Source organism: Lonchura striata, chromosome 2, assembly GCF_050655825.1.
Source record: "Lonchura striata isolate lonStrDom1 chromosome 2, ASM5065582v1, whole genome shotgun sequence".
NCBI classification, from domain to species: domain Eukaryota; kingdom Metazoa; phylum Chordata; class Aves; order Passeriformes; family Estrildidae; genus Lonchura; species Lonchura striata.
This window is the reverse complement of record NC_140704.1, coordinates 69,284,643-69,299,673: the sequence shown is the minus strand read 5'-3', so window position 1 is coordinate 69,299,673 and position 15,031 is coordinate 69,284,643. Positions and strand designations below refer to the sequence as shown.

At 40.1% G+C, this 15,031-nt stretch overlaps 1 protein-coding gene across 1 annotated transcript in view; it reads left to right on the top strand.

Annotated features, from left to right (window-relative positions):
• Positions 1 to 15,031, top strand: part of MBOAT1 (membrane bound glycerophospholipid O-acyltransferase 1) — a 55,416-nt gene that overhangs the window by 28,527 nt on the left and 11,858 nt on the right. The window contains exons 5-7 of the mRNA XM_021553460.4: positions 8,485 to 8,540; positions 10,729 to 10,783; positions 13,406 to 13,589. Of these exons, the coding sequence (XP_021409135.1) occupies positions 8,485 to 8,540; positions 10,729 to 10,783; positions 13,406 to 13,589 (295 nt within the window). The remainder of the gene's footprint in view (positions 1 to 8,484; positions 8,541 to 10,728; positions 10,784 to 13,405; positions 13,590 to 15,031) is intronic.

Genomic DNA, 15,031 nt, shown 5'->3' with positions numbered 1-15,031 from the left:
AAACCCAGATCACCCTCATAAATCTGTCTTAAAACCTGTTTTCTTTAGCTGTAAATAAGTGCCCATTGAAGCTTTTTGCACATACCTGAACAGATGTAATGACCCAGAGAGACAAAATATACTGCCTGTACACAGTTTTACTATGTATGAGCAGCAACTGAACCTCCTCTTGCTTGTTCTCCCATATTTAATGGTTCCTCATCTGTTGCATGTGGTAATAGGGAATCATTAGGACAGGGTCTGGCTGGGAGGATGGCATTAAAATTCTCCCTCAGGGTTTCAGAAATGCATCAGACTGAACCATGGAGATGTACCCATCTCCCCCCAGCCTTCCACAGTTTTGGGTGAATGTGCCTGGGGATATATGTTGAGAAGGCAAGACACTGGATTTGGAGGAATCTTTAAGTTGCAACAAAAAACCCATCAGCTGCTGACTTATGTTTGAGGTTTCAGTACCCCATAAGTCTGGTGCTATCTGCTTGCAAGGAGGAAGTTTTAATCCACATCAAATAGGCACATAACCAGTTCTATTGCCATCAGCTTTCCAATGTCATTTTCCTGAAGTGATGAGCCATTGAGTGTTTCCCAGTGGCAGTGCTGTAAGCCAGTGTCCCTCATTTGCCCTCTTGATCTGCCTTGTGCAATTAACAATTTGCATGCATAACACTTTTGAAGTGTGCTTGCAAATACATTTTTAGAGTGTTTTTTCTAATAGTTGGCCGTGCTATTTTTTTGGGAGCCCTCCCATTTTGAGAACAGATCTTGTAAAATGCAGGTAGAGATGGAGAGAACAAGGTAACTTTTGAGTCATATCTTAAGCAAATTGGAAAATGGAAGATCAAGCTGTGGCATATCACTTCCAGGTTACAAAATAAGAAATAAGGGACTTCTTACCTGCTGGTGATTAGTTAATTCTTAACTCCTGCAAAGGGAAGATTTGGTCACTGGGTCTCACTGTCAAAACTGTATTCAAGCTGCTTGCAGCTTTTTCTCAATTTAAGAGTTCTTCATGTATTGCATAGTACTTAAGGAAAAACTTGTGGGCTTTTTAAAACTACTGCCAGGTTTTAAGGAAAACAATTTCCAGCTTGCTGCAGTTCAATTCCAATTATTTTTTAAAAATATGTATATATTTTATCAAAATACTTTCAGATATAATATTTCTCAAATAAGTGATTATGTAATTTAGGAATTTTCTCTCTATTGCTTCTTCAAAAATTCTATTTGTTTTTGAATGCTAATTGTACAGTGACTGCATCCTGTGCTTCCCCCTTAATTCAAATCAATCTTTGAGAGAAACATGCATGTTTTATTTTGCTTGGTTTGCCATGACATTTATACATTGTACCTGGAAAAATTAAATCCTAACTCTTTCTCTCTCTTATTTCTTCTTCTTTATGCTAAGAGGATTATGCTGGTAAGTTGCCTGCCTATACAACTTTATAAAAACCATAATAATATCATACAGTTTGTGTTTTTTTCCTTTGTATCACAGGCTCAGATTGAGTATAGCAATATAATAGCTTTAAGGAAAATTAGTTTAAAATGAGGAATCTTGATTCTGATTTTTAGAAAGTAGTAATAGATAGGATTTCAGTTGCGCAAGCTTCATGACCAAATGCCAGATGCACCTCATCATCCAGATAAAAGTCAGAAGATATGGAACTTGTATCTGTTTCAATTCTTTGCGTAATTTGGGCCATAGAACTTTTTAGTTTCCTCTTTGAATTCTTGCAGTGTCTGAGTAAAATTTCCTAATATTGCAGGTTTTTCAGTGAAATGTCAGAGAATGATTGTGTGTACAGGAGTTTCTTTCATATATGAGTAGTGGCTGAGAGATCTGGGGTTGTTTAGCCTAGAGAACAGGAGGGACCTTATCAGTCTTTACAACTGCTTGAAAGGAGGTTGTAGTAAGGCTAGGGTAAAGCTTCTCCTATATAACAAGTGACAGAACAAGAGGAAATGGCCTCAAGTTATACCAGGAGAGGGTTTGATTGGATTTTAGGAAGTTTCTTTATGGAAAGTGTTTCAAGCATTGGAACAGGCTGCTCAGGGAAGTGGTGGTGTCACCATCCCTGGAAGTGTTCATAAAAGATGCAGTTATGGCACTTGGGGACATGGTTTAGTGGTGAAGATGGCAGTGCTGGGTTAACAGGTGGATTAAATTATCCTAGAGGTCTTTTCTAGTCTTAATGATTCTATAATTCTTGCTACCATTCCTTACAGAAGAGAAACTCAGTTTGTGAAGATCACCACATGCAGTGTTCAGTATTGGTCTTAGAGAGACCATAGCTGAAGTATCTGGGAGACTTGAGCAGTTTTCCTTCCCATATCTGTCAAATCTGTAGCTTTTACACAAATGCTTTGGTGGACATCACTCTCCAGACATCCGCTTTGTGTTTTCCCTATCCCAAATGCGGAGCAGCAGCAGCATTCTCAGCAAACCACCTAGAAAGGGACGATTGTTGAGAGAACCCTTCCAAAAAGCCACATATATAAGCAGATGCTTCAGTAACAAGTGTCACTTCAGGCAGTGAATTTTTGCTCGGTGGTTAGTGCTTTGTTGCTAGTTTTTTCCTCTCTCAGTGGCTTCTAGTTTCAACCACAAAAGGAAGGAATAAAAGTACAGCAGCCGTTTTTCACAAAGGAACTACATTTGCTGATGAAAGCAAAGATAGATGTTACCATGTGAAAACACAGAGCAGAAATGTTGTCTGTTCCTGCAAGTTCAGTTGGTTATTTTTATTTTCTTGTCTTCTAAATGTATGACGTGCAGTATATTGCTGCAGTGTTTGTTCCTGCAGTGCTGGGTAACTTTGGTGTGCAGCTGGTCCCCAGAGGCAGTGCAGCAGTGCAGGTGCAGGGTGAGTAAGGGGGGTCAGTCTGTTTGCCATGCCTGCTTGCTGCTTTGCTGCTCAACTTGGTGCTTGTCCACTGGAAACAGCCTTGAGATCACTTACCATTGGAGTCACAGGAGCCCTACAGGAACTGCTGTGTGGGATCTAGGCAGATTTAAAGCAGGCTATCACTACTAGAGAGCTCCACGCATCTAGTACATCCCTGGACACTTCTCCAGAAGTAAACACTCTTTTAAATGAAATGCTTCTAGCATGAAAGCTTAAGAAATACTTCACACACACACACACAAAAAAATAAAAGACAACACATCACATGAAGGAAACTGTAATTTGCTTTGGAGGTGGCAAGTGTGTTTAGTGAAGTGTTTTTCCTCTGATGTACTTCAGTACTTCTTCCTTTTACTGTTGAAAGCAAAAGTACAAGCTCACTGCCAGCTTGGCCATCCCCTTGTCAGCAATGGTTACTGTCACAGCAGGGTGTGACTGTGTGAACTTCTTGTCATGGCTTCAGCGCTGCAGAGGTAACCCTGAAATACATGTTCTCTGTTTTGGAGTCTTGTCTGCTATGAGCCTTTTGACTCCACCTCCTCTTTTAGTGAAATCAGGTCAGTGGAAACTATTTCTAGCAAGCGTGTGCCAGACTTCTCCATGGGATTACCTAAGGTCAAGCAGACTGTGCTTGGAAAATGTCTTTTCTCTCGTAAGCATCGAAACTTGCTCAAGTGCAGAAGCCAGCCTGTGATACGGTGAGGACCCCCACAGCAGTCTACAAACAAAACATCTTTACTCCACTGACCTGTGCTTCTGGCAAATTTATTGCATTGGGGCAAGCTGTATTTAAAAATTATATTCACTGATATGTTCTCATTTGGAAGGATTTATTTAGGGGACTAAACCCTTCTATTGAGCATTCTCTGTATACAGTTGCATCTTAGTCTTGTGTTATTTCTCAAGACATCTAATGTGAAGTAAACAAAAACTCAAAGCTGTCTTTACCTTATGTTAAATGCCTTGAAAAATAAAATGGTCCTTGGGTCAATTTCTTGATTTTTTTTTTTTTTAATGAAAAATTGGCCACTATGGCTTGTGTGTAAGAGTTACTGCGCAGCTACAACCTAAGATTAAACTCATAGCCAATATATAAAACATGGGAAGGGAGGGGAAATCACACTACACATAAATCTGATTCTCTGATTCTGTGGTAGTTTGTATCTGTAGTGCTTAATAGGACAAATGAAGAGGGTGTGGAATCACCACTCAGCATGTGGCAGCAAAGCAATCGGTAGGTGTTCAAATGTGATGGATTACAAATTGTTTAGGCTCCTAAATGTGTTTTATTTCAAATGCTTCCTTCCTAGGGATAAGTCTTTGTGCTTCATCTGTAGTAGGTAGATTTTCTTTTTGAATTCAACCTAATTGCTCCCCTCCAAAAACCTGTGCATCACAAAATTTGGGAGTAAGAAAAGGTATTGGGATGTTTATAGTTTTGTTAACTTCCTTTCTTATTTTTAGCACTATTGACTTTTTCCAGTAGAGTCTAAGGGTTAAAATAGTATCATGTTGGAAACAGTTGAGTGTATGTGATATGGAGCTGTATTTAATGTATTGACATACTCAATGTTTCATTGCTGTTTAAAGTTACAGCTTGCCTGAAAGGCTGAATAGAAATAGTAATTCAATACTCTGGTATTTCAAAGTTATAATAATCAAAACTTACATGTTTAGGATTTTATGGTTTTTCCCTCCCCACTCCCCACCTTTAAGGGAGAGTTCCAGTAATGTAATTATTTTGTTGTGCTCTGTCTTTTCCTGCAGCAACATGGTCTCCCTGAGATCAAGTCAGTGGGGAATGGTGGGCAGGAAGAGAGGAGGGAGGAGAATGCTCCTTGTTCACCTGAAACATTGCTTACCCTTTGTGTGAAGTGTTGGCTGATACCTGACACTGATCTCGTGAAAGATTTAGTGTGTGTCATCCTGTAGCTACTCTACAGCGTTTTCCACCCACCTGAGGAGGGTAGAAAAGAGATCACAGAATCAGTTAGGTTGAAAAAGATCTCTGAGATCATCAAGTCCAACTTATGATCGATGGCTACCATGTCAATTAGACCGTGGCACTGAGTGCCACATCCAGTTGTTTTAAACACCTCCAGGGACAGTGACTCCACCACTTCCCTGGGCAGTGCATTCCAATGTCTAATCACTCTTTCTGTAAAAATCTTAATTAGATATCTAACCTAAACCTTCCCTGGTGCAGGTCAAGAGAAGAGACTGACTCCCACCTGGCTACACCCTCAGGCAGCTGTAAAGAGCAACAAGGTCCCCCATGAGCCTCTTTTTTCCTAAACAATCTAAACAATCCCAGCTCCCTCAGTCACTCATCATTGGACTTGTGCTTCAGACCCTTCCCCAGCTCTGTTGCCCTTCTTTGGACATGCTGCAGTCCCTCATTATCCCCTGAATTGAACTGAATGCAGGATTGGAGGTGTGGCCTCGCCAGTGCTGAGTACAGAGGGACAATCTCTGCCCCGGTCCTGCTGGCCACACTACTGCTGATACAGGCCAGGGTGCCCTTGGCCTTCTTGGCCACCTGGGCTCATGCTGGCTCCTGTTCAGCTGGCTGTTGACCAGCCTCCCCCAGGTCCTTTTCTGCTGGGCCACTTTCCAGCCACTCTGGAAAATATGTATGACATGTAATATGATGATATCAGGAGGGAGAGCAGGAGGTATCTAATGATACTTCCTTCCCACTCACCTTGACAGACATGTCGCTTTTGTTATTCCTTGTCTCCTCTGAAGCTGGGAGGTTTGAGGGAGAAAGACTGTCCATCTTTTCTGATGAAAGTGCAGGAAAGGCTGACTTGTTTTGTTGGCTTACAGTGTGCCATCAATGAAGCAATGAATTCCTAATATAGATGAGGAGAGCCTCTTTCCTCTGTGTTTATATGTATTATGAGTTCAGTGCAGGCTTTACTCCTGCTGCCCTTGGATTGTTTGCATTTTGGTTCTCTCTGGCTTACCATGGGGGCCTTGTCTAAGACAAGTGTCTAAATTTAGACACTTGAAGTCATACAGTTTTGGCTTAGAGCCTGAGGTTTAAAGTTACCCATTTCAATATTGACGTGAAGTGCTTGCCATAAGAAACATATGCAACAAATTGAAGCAATTTGAAGCAAGTGTTAATGTTCCCCCATAAAGCTAAAAAGGTCAAACACTTTCAAAATAAAAATTTGTGTTTATTGCAATAAAACGACTTGATTCAGTGACAGCCTCTGTTTCTCTTAAGGATTAAAAAAAAATCTGCCTTTTCATATGCTTAAAGGATTAGGATTTATGTATCTTTGAAAGCAAAGCTGAATTTTGTCTGGGAAAATCTACTTTGGGAAACAGGATGTTGAAAATAATAATAATAAAAACAGCTTATAAATCACTTTTCTTGAAAGATTAATTGGAATAAAGTTGAGAATGACTGTTTGACAATATTGCTGGAAGATGAAAAGTCATTGTTGAATTTGTCCATTCCTTAGCTATTATCAGTGGTCTAGGTGACCCAAGAAGAGCTGCTGTACAAACCCCTCTGTTACAATTTTATTCGAGTTCTGTGTATATTTAAGCCTATTTTGATTTTTTTTTTGTGCTAACTTTTTTAATTGGCAGTTAAAGTAGGTACTTCTGAAGTGATAAAAGCAGTTTCTGATTGAATAATTGGCTGATATTGCATGTTCTGGTTTTGGGTAGAAAATGCAAATTACCCTCACAGAATTACTTGTGGTCTCTTGAAAAAGTGTTTAAAAAAACCCCACTTAAAATGAAAGAATGTCTTTTGCCAGTATTTGTGTGTTTACCATGCTCAGCCCATGAATTATCTTGGGAATCTGTTTGATTTATATTAGGAGGGGTAATCAGGTTGTAAACAGTTTACCTTAGCCATTGGGTTTACATTTGATTGTAGCCAGTAGGTTGATTTAGTTAAGGATGATCCAGAATCTCTTGAAAATCTCTGTAGAACATAAGTATTTGACTGTTATTTTAGACAGAGACTACATCAGTGAATGTAAGTTCCACAGTTTTTTCTTTACCTTGAGAAATCTGTGACAAAAATCACAGTTCTTGAACTAAAAAAAAAAAAAAAATCCCTCAACTTCTTTTTTTAGTTATGTCCCAGAAAATATATTTCAGTAGTTAAAATGAAGAGCTGTAATGTTTGGGGCAAACATCTATGTCTCTTAAAAAAGTTCCATATACTAGTCAAACAGTGTAAATAGTTAAATAAATGTGTACAAACTCAAGTTTTCATTTCCAGGTTGAAGACATCATTTGTGTTCAAACAGAAACCTCCATCTGGTTAATGCTGTCAATTTATTCTCAAATGGAGACAACCCATTGTATTAATCCTCAGTGAAGGCAGATCTCTTGTGGGACTGGTTTTACATACAGTCATCACAACTAATGCTTTTAAAATGTGGTGTATCCTCATCAGCCATTCCCATCCTGTGGCTATTGTTGTTGTGAGTGATCTGGGCACCCTGTGCTACTGTCCCCAGTGTCAGAGAGATTGGGAGAAGCAGTGTGATGGGTTGCTCATCCCTTGGTTTGCCTGCCATGGGTCCTTCGAGATGTTCAGCACCAGGCTTTGTGCCTGGGGTGCCACCCTAAACTGAGGAAATGGTCAATTATCCCCCTGGTTTTCCTACCATCTTTCCTCTTACCATCCTCTAAATGCTCTTGGCTGTGTCCTTTATCCTTGTGGGAGCCAGCTCCTGATCCCACCAAGCTGAGTTTAGTCTTTTTCCCCATTCCTTAGCTGCAGCAGCTCACATTTGCCTTCAGTGCCAAGAAGCTCTGTAAAGCTGGATATGGGAAGTATGACTGGCCCCACTGGGAGCAGTGGCTATTTCTGTGCGGAGTGTTTAGTTGGCACCAAAGCTGCTGGGCTTCTGCAAGCCTGCCTCGGGTACAGCCAGCTCCTTTTTCCAGAGGCTCCAGATCCCACATGCCCATACACTCCCAGCTGGATGGTGTATCTTGTACGGGCTGTTCACAACGTAGATGCGTGGCCAATAAGCAAGCTGGAAACTGCTGTGCTGACAGCTATTCTGGTATTTGCACACAGTCCTAATTGATAGAGCTATTCATGCGGGGAAATAAGCATCTGTATCTGCAGAGTCAACATTTTTTAGGGCACTGAGGAGACAAACAATAGGAGAGTAACAAACAGTAAGAAGAGCCAGAGTTGGGTTACAGCAGCACTGCTGTATTCTAGTGTTTAGTTGTATGGGGCTTCAATTTGCTCTTTGCCTGAAAAGAAGCTCAGTGGGCTGCAGAAGCTGGTATTTCCTGGTGGTGTGATTTCTTCTGAACTACAATTTGCAGTGTTGCACGATAGGGAGATATAAAATAAGGCTTTGTGTGCACTTAGCAATTAAAAATTCCAGTGCAAGTTACTGTGGGGTTGTTTTGAACCCAGGCAATTGTCTTATGCCTGAGTGCCTGCTTCAGCTTTAATTGGATGTTTTCTACTTGTTGCTAATACAGTTATGCCTTTTAAAGGCATAAAGACATTCAGTGAGAAAGTTGGGAATAATTTGTATTGCAAGACATGTAACTGTTGTTTCTGTCTTTGTTATAGTCCGCTGATGATAATTACACAGAAGATCACAACACTTGCATGCCAGCTACATGATGGTAAGAAAAGGAATCTCTTCCCATGTTCTGAAGACAGCCTGTATATACCAGTGAATTTCGTGGTTGATTTATGGAGTGAATGAATGTAGTTCAGTGAATTGTTCCAAATGAAGCGGAAAAATGCTTTATGGAAGAAAATTAGAAACTTAAACTTTTGATCAGTTTTTAGGCTCAAACTGTCTTTGCAATATCAGAGACAACTGGTTTCCCCTTTGGGTATTCTACTTCCTTGGGACCCAATTTGGATTTTAGCTAGTACCAGTATCTCCTGTTTAGATGCTGCAGTGCATCTCCATTAAGTTCTCTGAAGCTGTTACTGATTCTCAGAAGTCAAGAGCTGTTGATACATATGTTCAGTCATTCATGTTAATTTAGCAAAAAATATGCTAGCCCTGATATATGTGGTGGTAATGTACTCCATGAATTGTGAGAGATAGAATTCAGTAGCTTTTCCCCAGTGCAGAGAGAAGCACAGTTGCAAGCAAAATAACATTGTCTTCAGTCTTGTGCTGTGCTGTGACAAAGAGCGCTATTATTTCCCTGTAAAACGCCTGTGTCTAGTACAGTGCAAGGGCTAAAAATGTCACTTGTCATCAGTAGCATTATTGCTTGTGCCTACTGATGTTGCCATGTGAATTTCTGATGGTCTGAGGCCCACTGCCTTACAAGCTGTGGGTGACTGAATAAGTGCCTTGCTATAGAGTTGTGAGCAAAGATTTAGGTGATGGCACACGGGGGCCTGGCATTGTTTGCAAGCCAGGATTGGACAAGTGAATCTAATGCTTTTATCTGGGTATAATAGATACAGCTGGAAGCTTGGCTAATTGACCATGTTGGCATTCATGTTGCCGAGGTTTATCTGCTTCTGTAAGTTGAGTCAGCTCAGGAATTGCTGCAATTCCACAGCAGCCAAGGTACACACCTAGGATATTGAATGACCAGACAGAAAGGAAAAAGACAACAGCAGAGGTAGAGGCATTCTACACAGACGAGAAATCCTACAGATTAATGGTGGTGGAAAAGGCTCATTACATTGCAAACATCCATATATGGAGCAGTTGATCAAATGAAGGCAGCTTGCAGTTCAAGCATCAGTGGCAAATTTGTATTTGTAAAAATTTAACACAGCTGTCAGTAAATGGAAACAGACAAACAAAATACCCAGTTCTTTAAGTAATTAAGTGCTAATTGTTTCTCTGAAATTCAGGCCCTCCCAGTATTTACAAACTGAAACAGTGGAGAGAGAATGCAAATGAGCAGCTTATCAGCAGTCGTTTTAGGATGTGGGTCCTGTGTCTGTATTGGTAATTATGGCCAATATGTTTGGAACAGTAGTGACAATTGGTGCCAAGCCCCTGATCTTCTGGGGCTGTGCACATGGAGCTGTGCACATACTCCACATCAAGTCCTGTGACTCATCCCGTATAGTTCTGCTGAAGCCAGTGGATTCCCTGCAGTGTGTGCAGCTAAAGTTCTAGGGTGAAGGTTTTGAGGTATGTACTATAAGCAGTATCTGTTTACCACTGGCCATGACACAAGATTTTTCCATCGTTTTCCTGGGACATTGAGTTTATGTGCTACCTCTGGCCCCAAAGGTCTTGTGCACTCAACAGGAGGTCACCCTTCCAGTCTGGACCTTGTACAATTCCAGATTATTACTGATGTGGATGTTTAGGCTTGCTTCAGCAGCAGGCAGCTGGGCTGCTCGTTCACACCAGTGGACCTTCTGTTCCCTGAATCCCTGTTTCCCTTCCCCTGCCCACTCCTCCTGCTGTGAAATGCTCCATTTCTCACCAATGAGCCAGCGGGAGGCTTGTGCTTAAATGAGCCAGCAGCTTCTGGCAACAGAGGTTTTTCAAGCCCAGGACAGTTTGTAGAGGTTGTTGGGGGTCGCAGCCAGTTGGTGGCATTGCCACTTCCATTGTGTGTGTGGGAATGCTATCTATGGCTGCTCTTCCTGACAGTGTAGCCAGGGTGAGAAGGGGGGAATGAGGTAAGGAACTGGGTAAAGAGATAGAGTAGAACTTGACATAAAAGTTAGAGATTAAGACGTTTAAAAACCACCTGTGACAAAGAAATTTTGAAATTATGGCTTTAGAAATTTATTTGTGGGGTGCAAGCATAAAGCTTTGGGAATAGCTTTTACTGTTTGTCTTTTGGAATGATCTAATATGTCTTTTCTTTCCAGGAATAGGACGACAAGCTGAGGAACTCACTGCTGAGCAAAATCGGCTTGCTGTAAAGTAAGGATGTAATTATCTGAGTTATTTGTGTCTAATTTCTTCCAAAGAAGTTGACTGTTTAGGTTGTTTGTTATTTGTTCTTTTGTTTTGTTTTGGGTTTTGTTTTTCATTACAATGTCAGGGACAGCATAGTGGCCCAGCTATGGAAATGTTTCCTGCTACTTTCCAGTCCATGAGATGCCAGAAGTCCTACATGCCTTTTCTACTTGCTTGAGAAGTTTTGTTTTTGTAATGCTGCTGTCATCACCCTCCTTACACAAACATACCTTCTCCCTTTTATTCCTTATTTCTTCAGTTCAGGACTTCTGCTTTTATCACCTGTGCTGGTCAGCAAAGCACTGAAGTACTTGGCAATGTCTCATTGATTTGAATATGTACACCACATGCAACAGAACAAGTCTTTGCTGTATTAACTCTTTTAAATTCAGGCTAAGACTATACTATACAGGCTTGTTGGCTGTTATCTTCATCTGATCTGTGATGTGCTATTTTTTCAAGAAATTACTCCTCCCCTGTCAACAATCTACTGCATAGTAAAATTCCATTTTGGTTTGAGTCTGACAGTTCAAGTGCTGCTTTTCCTTGCCATAATTTTTGCACACTGGATTTTATTTTTTTTGGTCTCCCTCCATATTCTTAATACTCCTAGGTCTCTGCATTATGCAACTCCTCATTTTTCATATGGAGAGAGGACCTCTTAGAGCACCCTTTTTTTCCTAGGTTGTCTCTCAATACAAGTGCAACATGTGAGTGTTTTGTTGATGTTTTTTAGAGGTTTTTTAAATTTGTTTATTAATGAAGAATTAGTGTTACAGAATTACTCTCAAAACCATAACTACTTTTCATCATGATATGTTTGTTATAGCCAAGGAAATTATGTCCTTAATTTCCAAGGTAGAAGATTCAGCCATCAGAAAATCTGCCTATGAACTTCAGAAAGTAAGAGTGTCATTTTTTGAAAAGCAAAAATCTTGTGGGTAGCTGTGACCCCATAGTATCTATTTTTAAAGCTCACGGCATAATTTGTAACTTCACTTGGCCCTTAATTCTAGTCAAATTCTCACTAAACAGGCTTGGTTTTTTTCCTTGTACAGTAGATGAGTTCATAATAGAAAAGAAGATGCCAATAGCTTGTGTGTCAGTGGCAGACAAGTCATAACTGAAGAGTTTTAAATCCCCTTTGGTAATACAGCCTTTTGTCTTCCCTCCTGTTCTTGGTCTGTTTTTGTTTCTCACTCATCCTCTGTACATTCCTTTGTGCATTGCTCATGTCTCCCCACCCAACCATGTGCAGAACCCAAGTTGAAACTAATGACTTTATTTTTAATCTTACTGTAGAGCTAGGAAGCCCACATCATGGACCTGTTTTTGCAGGACAGAAAGATGACTCTTATCCCAAATAGTTTGCTTCATCTTTCTGTGAAATGCTTTCACCAGAGAACATACCATTTAGGCACTAACATCTACAATAACCAGTAGGGTGAATGCAGAAAATCCTTGCTAATCTAACTGTTTATTCAGACTAATTCCACTTCAGAATAGAAGTAGGCAACAGAAAATATTTAACTGTTGCTTAGTTTTTCTGCTACAAATTTGTTTTAGTCTTAAAGAATTTTAAGTGTGTTTTGGTTATGTGTGTCCATCTGTGTCTTGGGCAGGAGAGCCCTCAAGCACTGTGCCCGAGTTTGTGCTCCCATCTGAGGGTTCCATGTTTACTTGAATGGTAACAATTAGGACACTTGTGGAGAGCACTCACTCTAATGCAGTGCAGAACACAGTGCACAATTTGGATGTTGGCATTTTCTGCCACATAAAAACCCTGAGCCTAACAATTTACAAATTACACTACTGCTGAGAGGCCTTTGCAGCTTTCTTTTTCCATCGTAATGATCTGTAGCAGAGGCAGTGGATCTTCTTAATTTTACATCAAATGTACAGCCCCAGAAGGAACTAGTGGGATATGCACTTGCAAAATGGAAAAAAAATAATATGACAGAGTTTCTTTGACTTTCATCTTCAGCAGTCTTTCAATTAATGTGTTTTTTTTCCCTTAGTTCATGATGCAATACAGGCAATTACTTCCTTTATTTGAACAGTAGGAGAGAGTGCTTATTCATTCTCTTCCTGTATGTCTCACATAACACTTCCTATTTTTCAAAAGGCTGAACTGAAGGGTGGGTGAGAGCTCCTCCCAGGGCTAAGAGTCCCGGTTCTGGAGACTCCCTGCCCTGTGGTTTTCCCTGACATCCTGGGCAGATGTACAAAACCAAATACCAGCTTTTTACTCCTGGTACTGCTGACTGTCCAAAATTTACACATTTATTACTGTTTTTAGCTAAAAAGTTTCTGAGATTGCAATTTTTCAAATCATTTGCATTAGTTCACCTGTAGTTTAAACACTTCCATGTTACCTTTGCTCTGACTGCCATCTACCAGACATCACCAGAATATGACAGGCTGCGTTTCATCTCCCCCAGAACAGATCTAGAGAGTTTTCAGCTGGAGGGAAAGGGGTAGGAGAGAGGTGAGAACTTTGGCAGACATTGGTGAAAGCTTTTGATGTGTTTTACTTTGTTTTGGTTTTTTCTATCTGTTCTGTTGTGTGTGGCTGATTTTTCACAGGTCAAGACCTTCTTTACTGGAGTATTTAAGTTATCTCCTCAATTTTATGAGCATCATAGCAGGGCCTTGCAGCAATTACAAGGATTATATCGCCTTCATTGAAGGGAGGCACGTGCACATGAAACTGTTAGAAGTGAACTGGAAGCAGAAGGGTTATGACAGACTTCCTGATCCTTCTCCAACTGTAAGTTTCAAAATTACAAAGATTGATTGTAGTGGGGCAGGAAAGTACAGCTTTGTACATGATTCTCATAATTAAAAGCTAAGAAGAAAAACCAGTTTTGGGTTATCTTGCCAGTAAAGGTTATAGTGAGTTTTTTCTGTCAGTGGCTGCTGTTTTTATCACAAGGTCAGGGGTGAAGGGGCTAGCGAATTTGCCAAATGGATTTGGCATGCAAAAAGGGTCACTTGTTAGTGGTTGTCCTTTGTGCAGTGATGGGAATGGGCTGCAGGTTCTGACAATAACAAGTTGCAGTCCAGCTCTAGACAGAAGAAGAAATGTCAGAAAAACCCAAAAAAGTCAAATCTCCCCCATAAGTGCGGGAGATATTAGAAATACATGAATCACTGCTAATCAGAAACCGTAGCCTGTCCAGGTTGTTTGCAAGAGTACGTTTTATATACTTTAAGATGATTCAAGAGGTACTTTTTCTCACATAGTTTTAACACTAATCTGGTTTTATATCTTTTTAATATTACTTAAAACGTTCTTAGAAAATAGAAAATATCCTTTTTGTAAAGCAGGACAGTGTAGCATGAGGTTCAGATTTCTCTCTCTTATCTTAAGGTGACACTGAAAGTGTAGTTTTGTGAATGTGCACAGAATATCTGCTCTGAAGTTGAGCATATGCTTTTGTATAATGATTCCTATTGCGCACGGTGTCTTTCTACTGACCCTAGTAGTGTTAGTTCTGATATACATTAGTCTGACTAAGGTCAGAATAAGGCCTATATTGTAGAGGCTGCAAGTCAGAAGAGAATATTAAAATCTGCATTAAAAAAAAATCACATTACTTTAGTCCAGAATTTGGAGAATCTATAAAAATAGATCAAAAATCAAAAGCATTAAAAAAATGTGGTTGTTTTAATAGTATATTGTATTTTTGTTAGCCTTTTGAGAACATGAGTCAATTTTCACATGGTATCCAAGTGCCAGATTACTTTTTAATTACAACTGGATCAAGAGTGTGTATTTGCAAACAAGCTTTGCACTACTGCAATGATTGTCAATAATGGTGTGTAGGAAGCTAAGGAGCTGGAATAGAAAACATGTGGCAGAGCACATACCCTGTATTGTGGGTACAAGTATGCTGCAACAACACAATGCTTTTTGGACAAATAATTTTTAGCAAGACTTCTAGGTGGCAGGTGGGTAGTAAGACCTACTGTTGTACAGAATACCAGTGCTTTTGGCTTCCAGGAGGAACCCAGTCTTTAGTTCCAGGAGAGGAGAGTACATTTAGAGAAAATTTCTGCTTTCCACTGTAGGGCTTGATATGTTTCCTTTCCCACTTTAGAATCTTCGCACACTGGTGTGAAGTCTTTCATGAAGTTCATCACTAATTTGACTTGTGATTGTCCTACCTATCTACACATAGTTCAGTAAACCAAATTAAACTAGAGCTG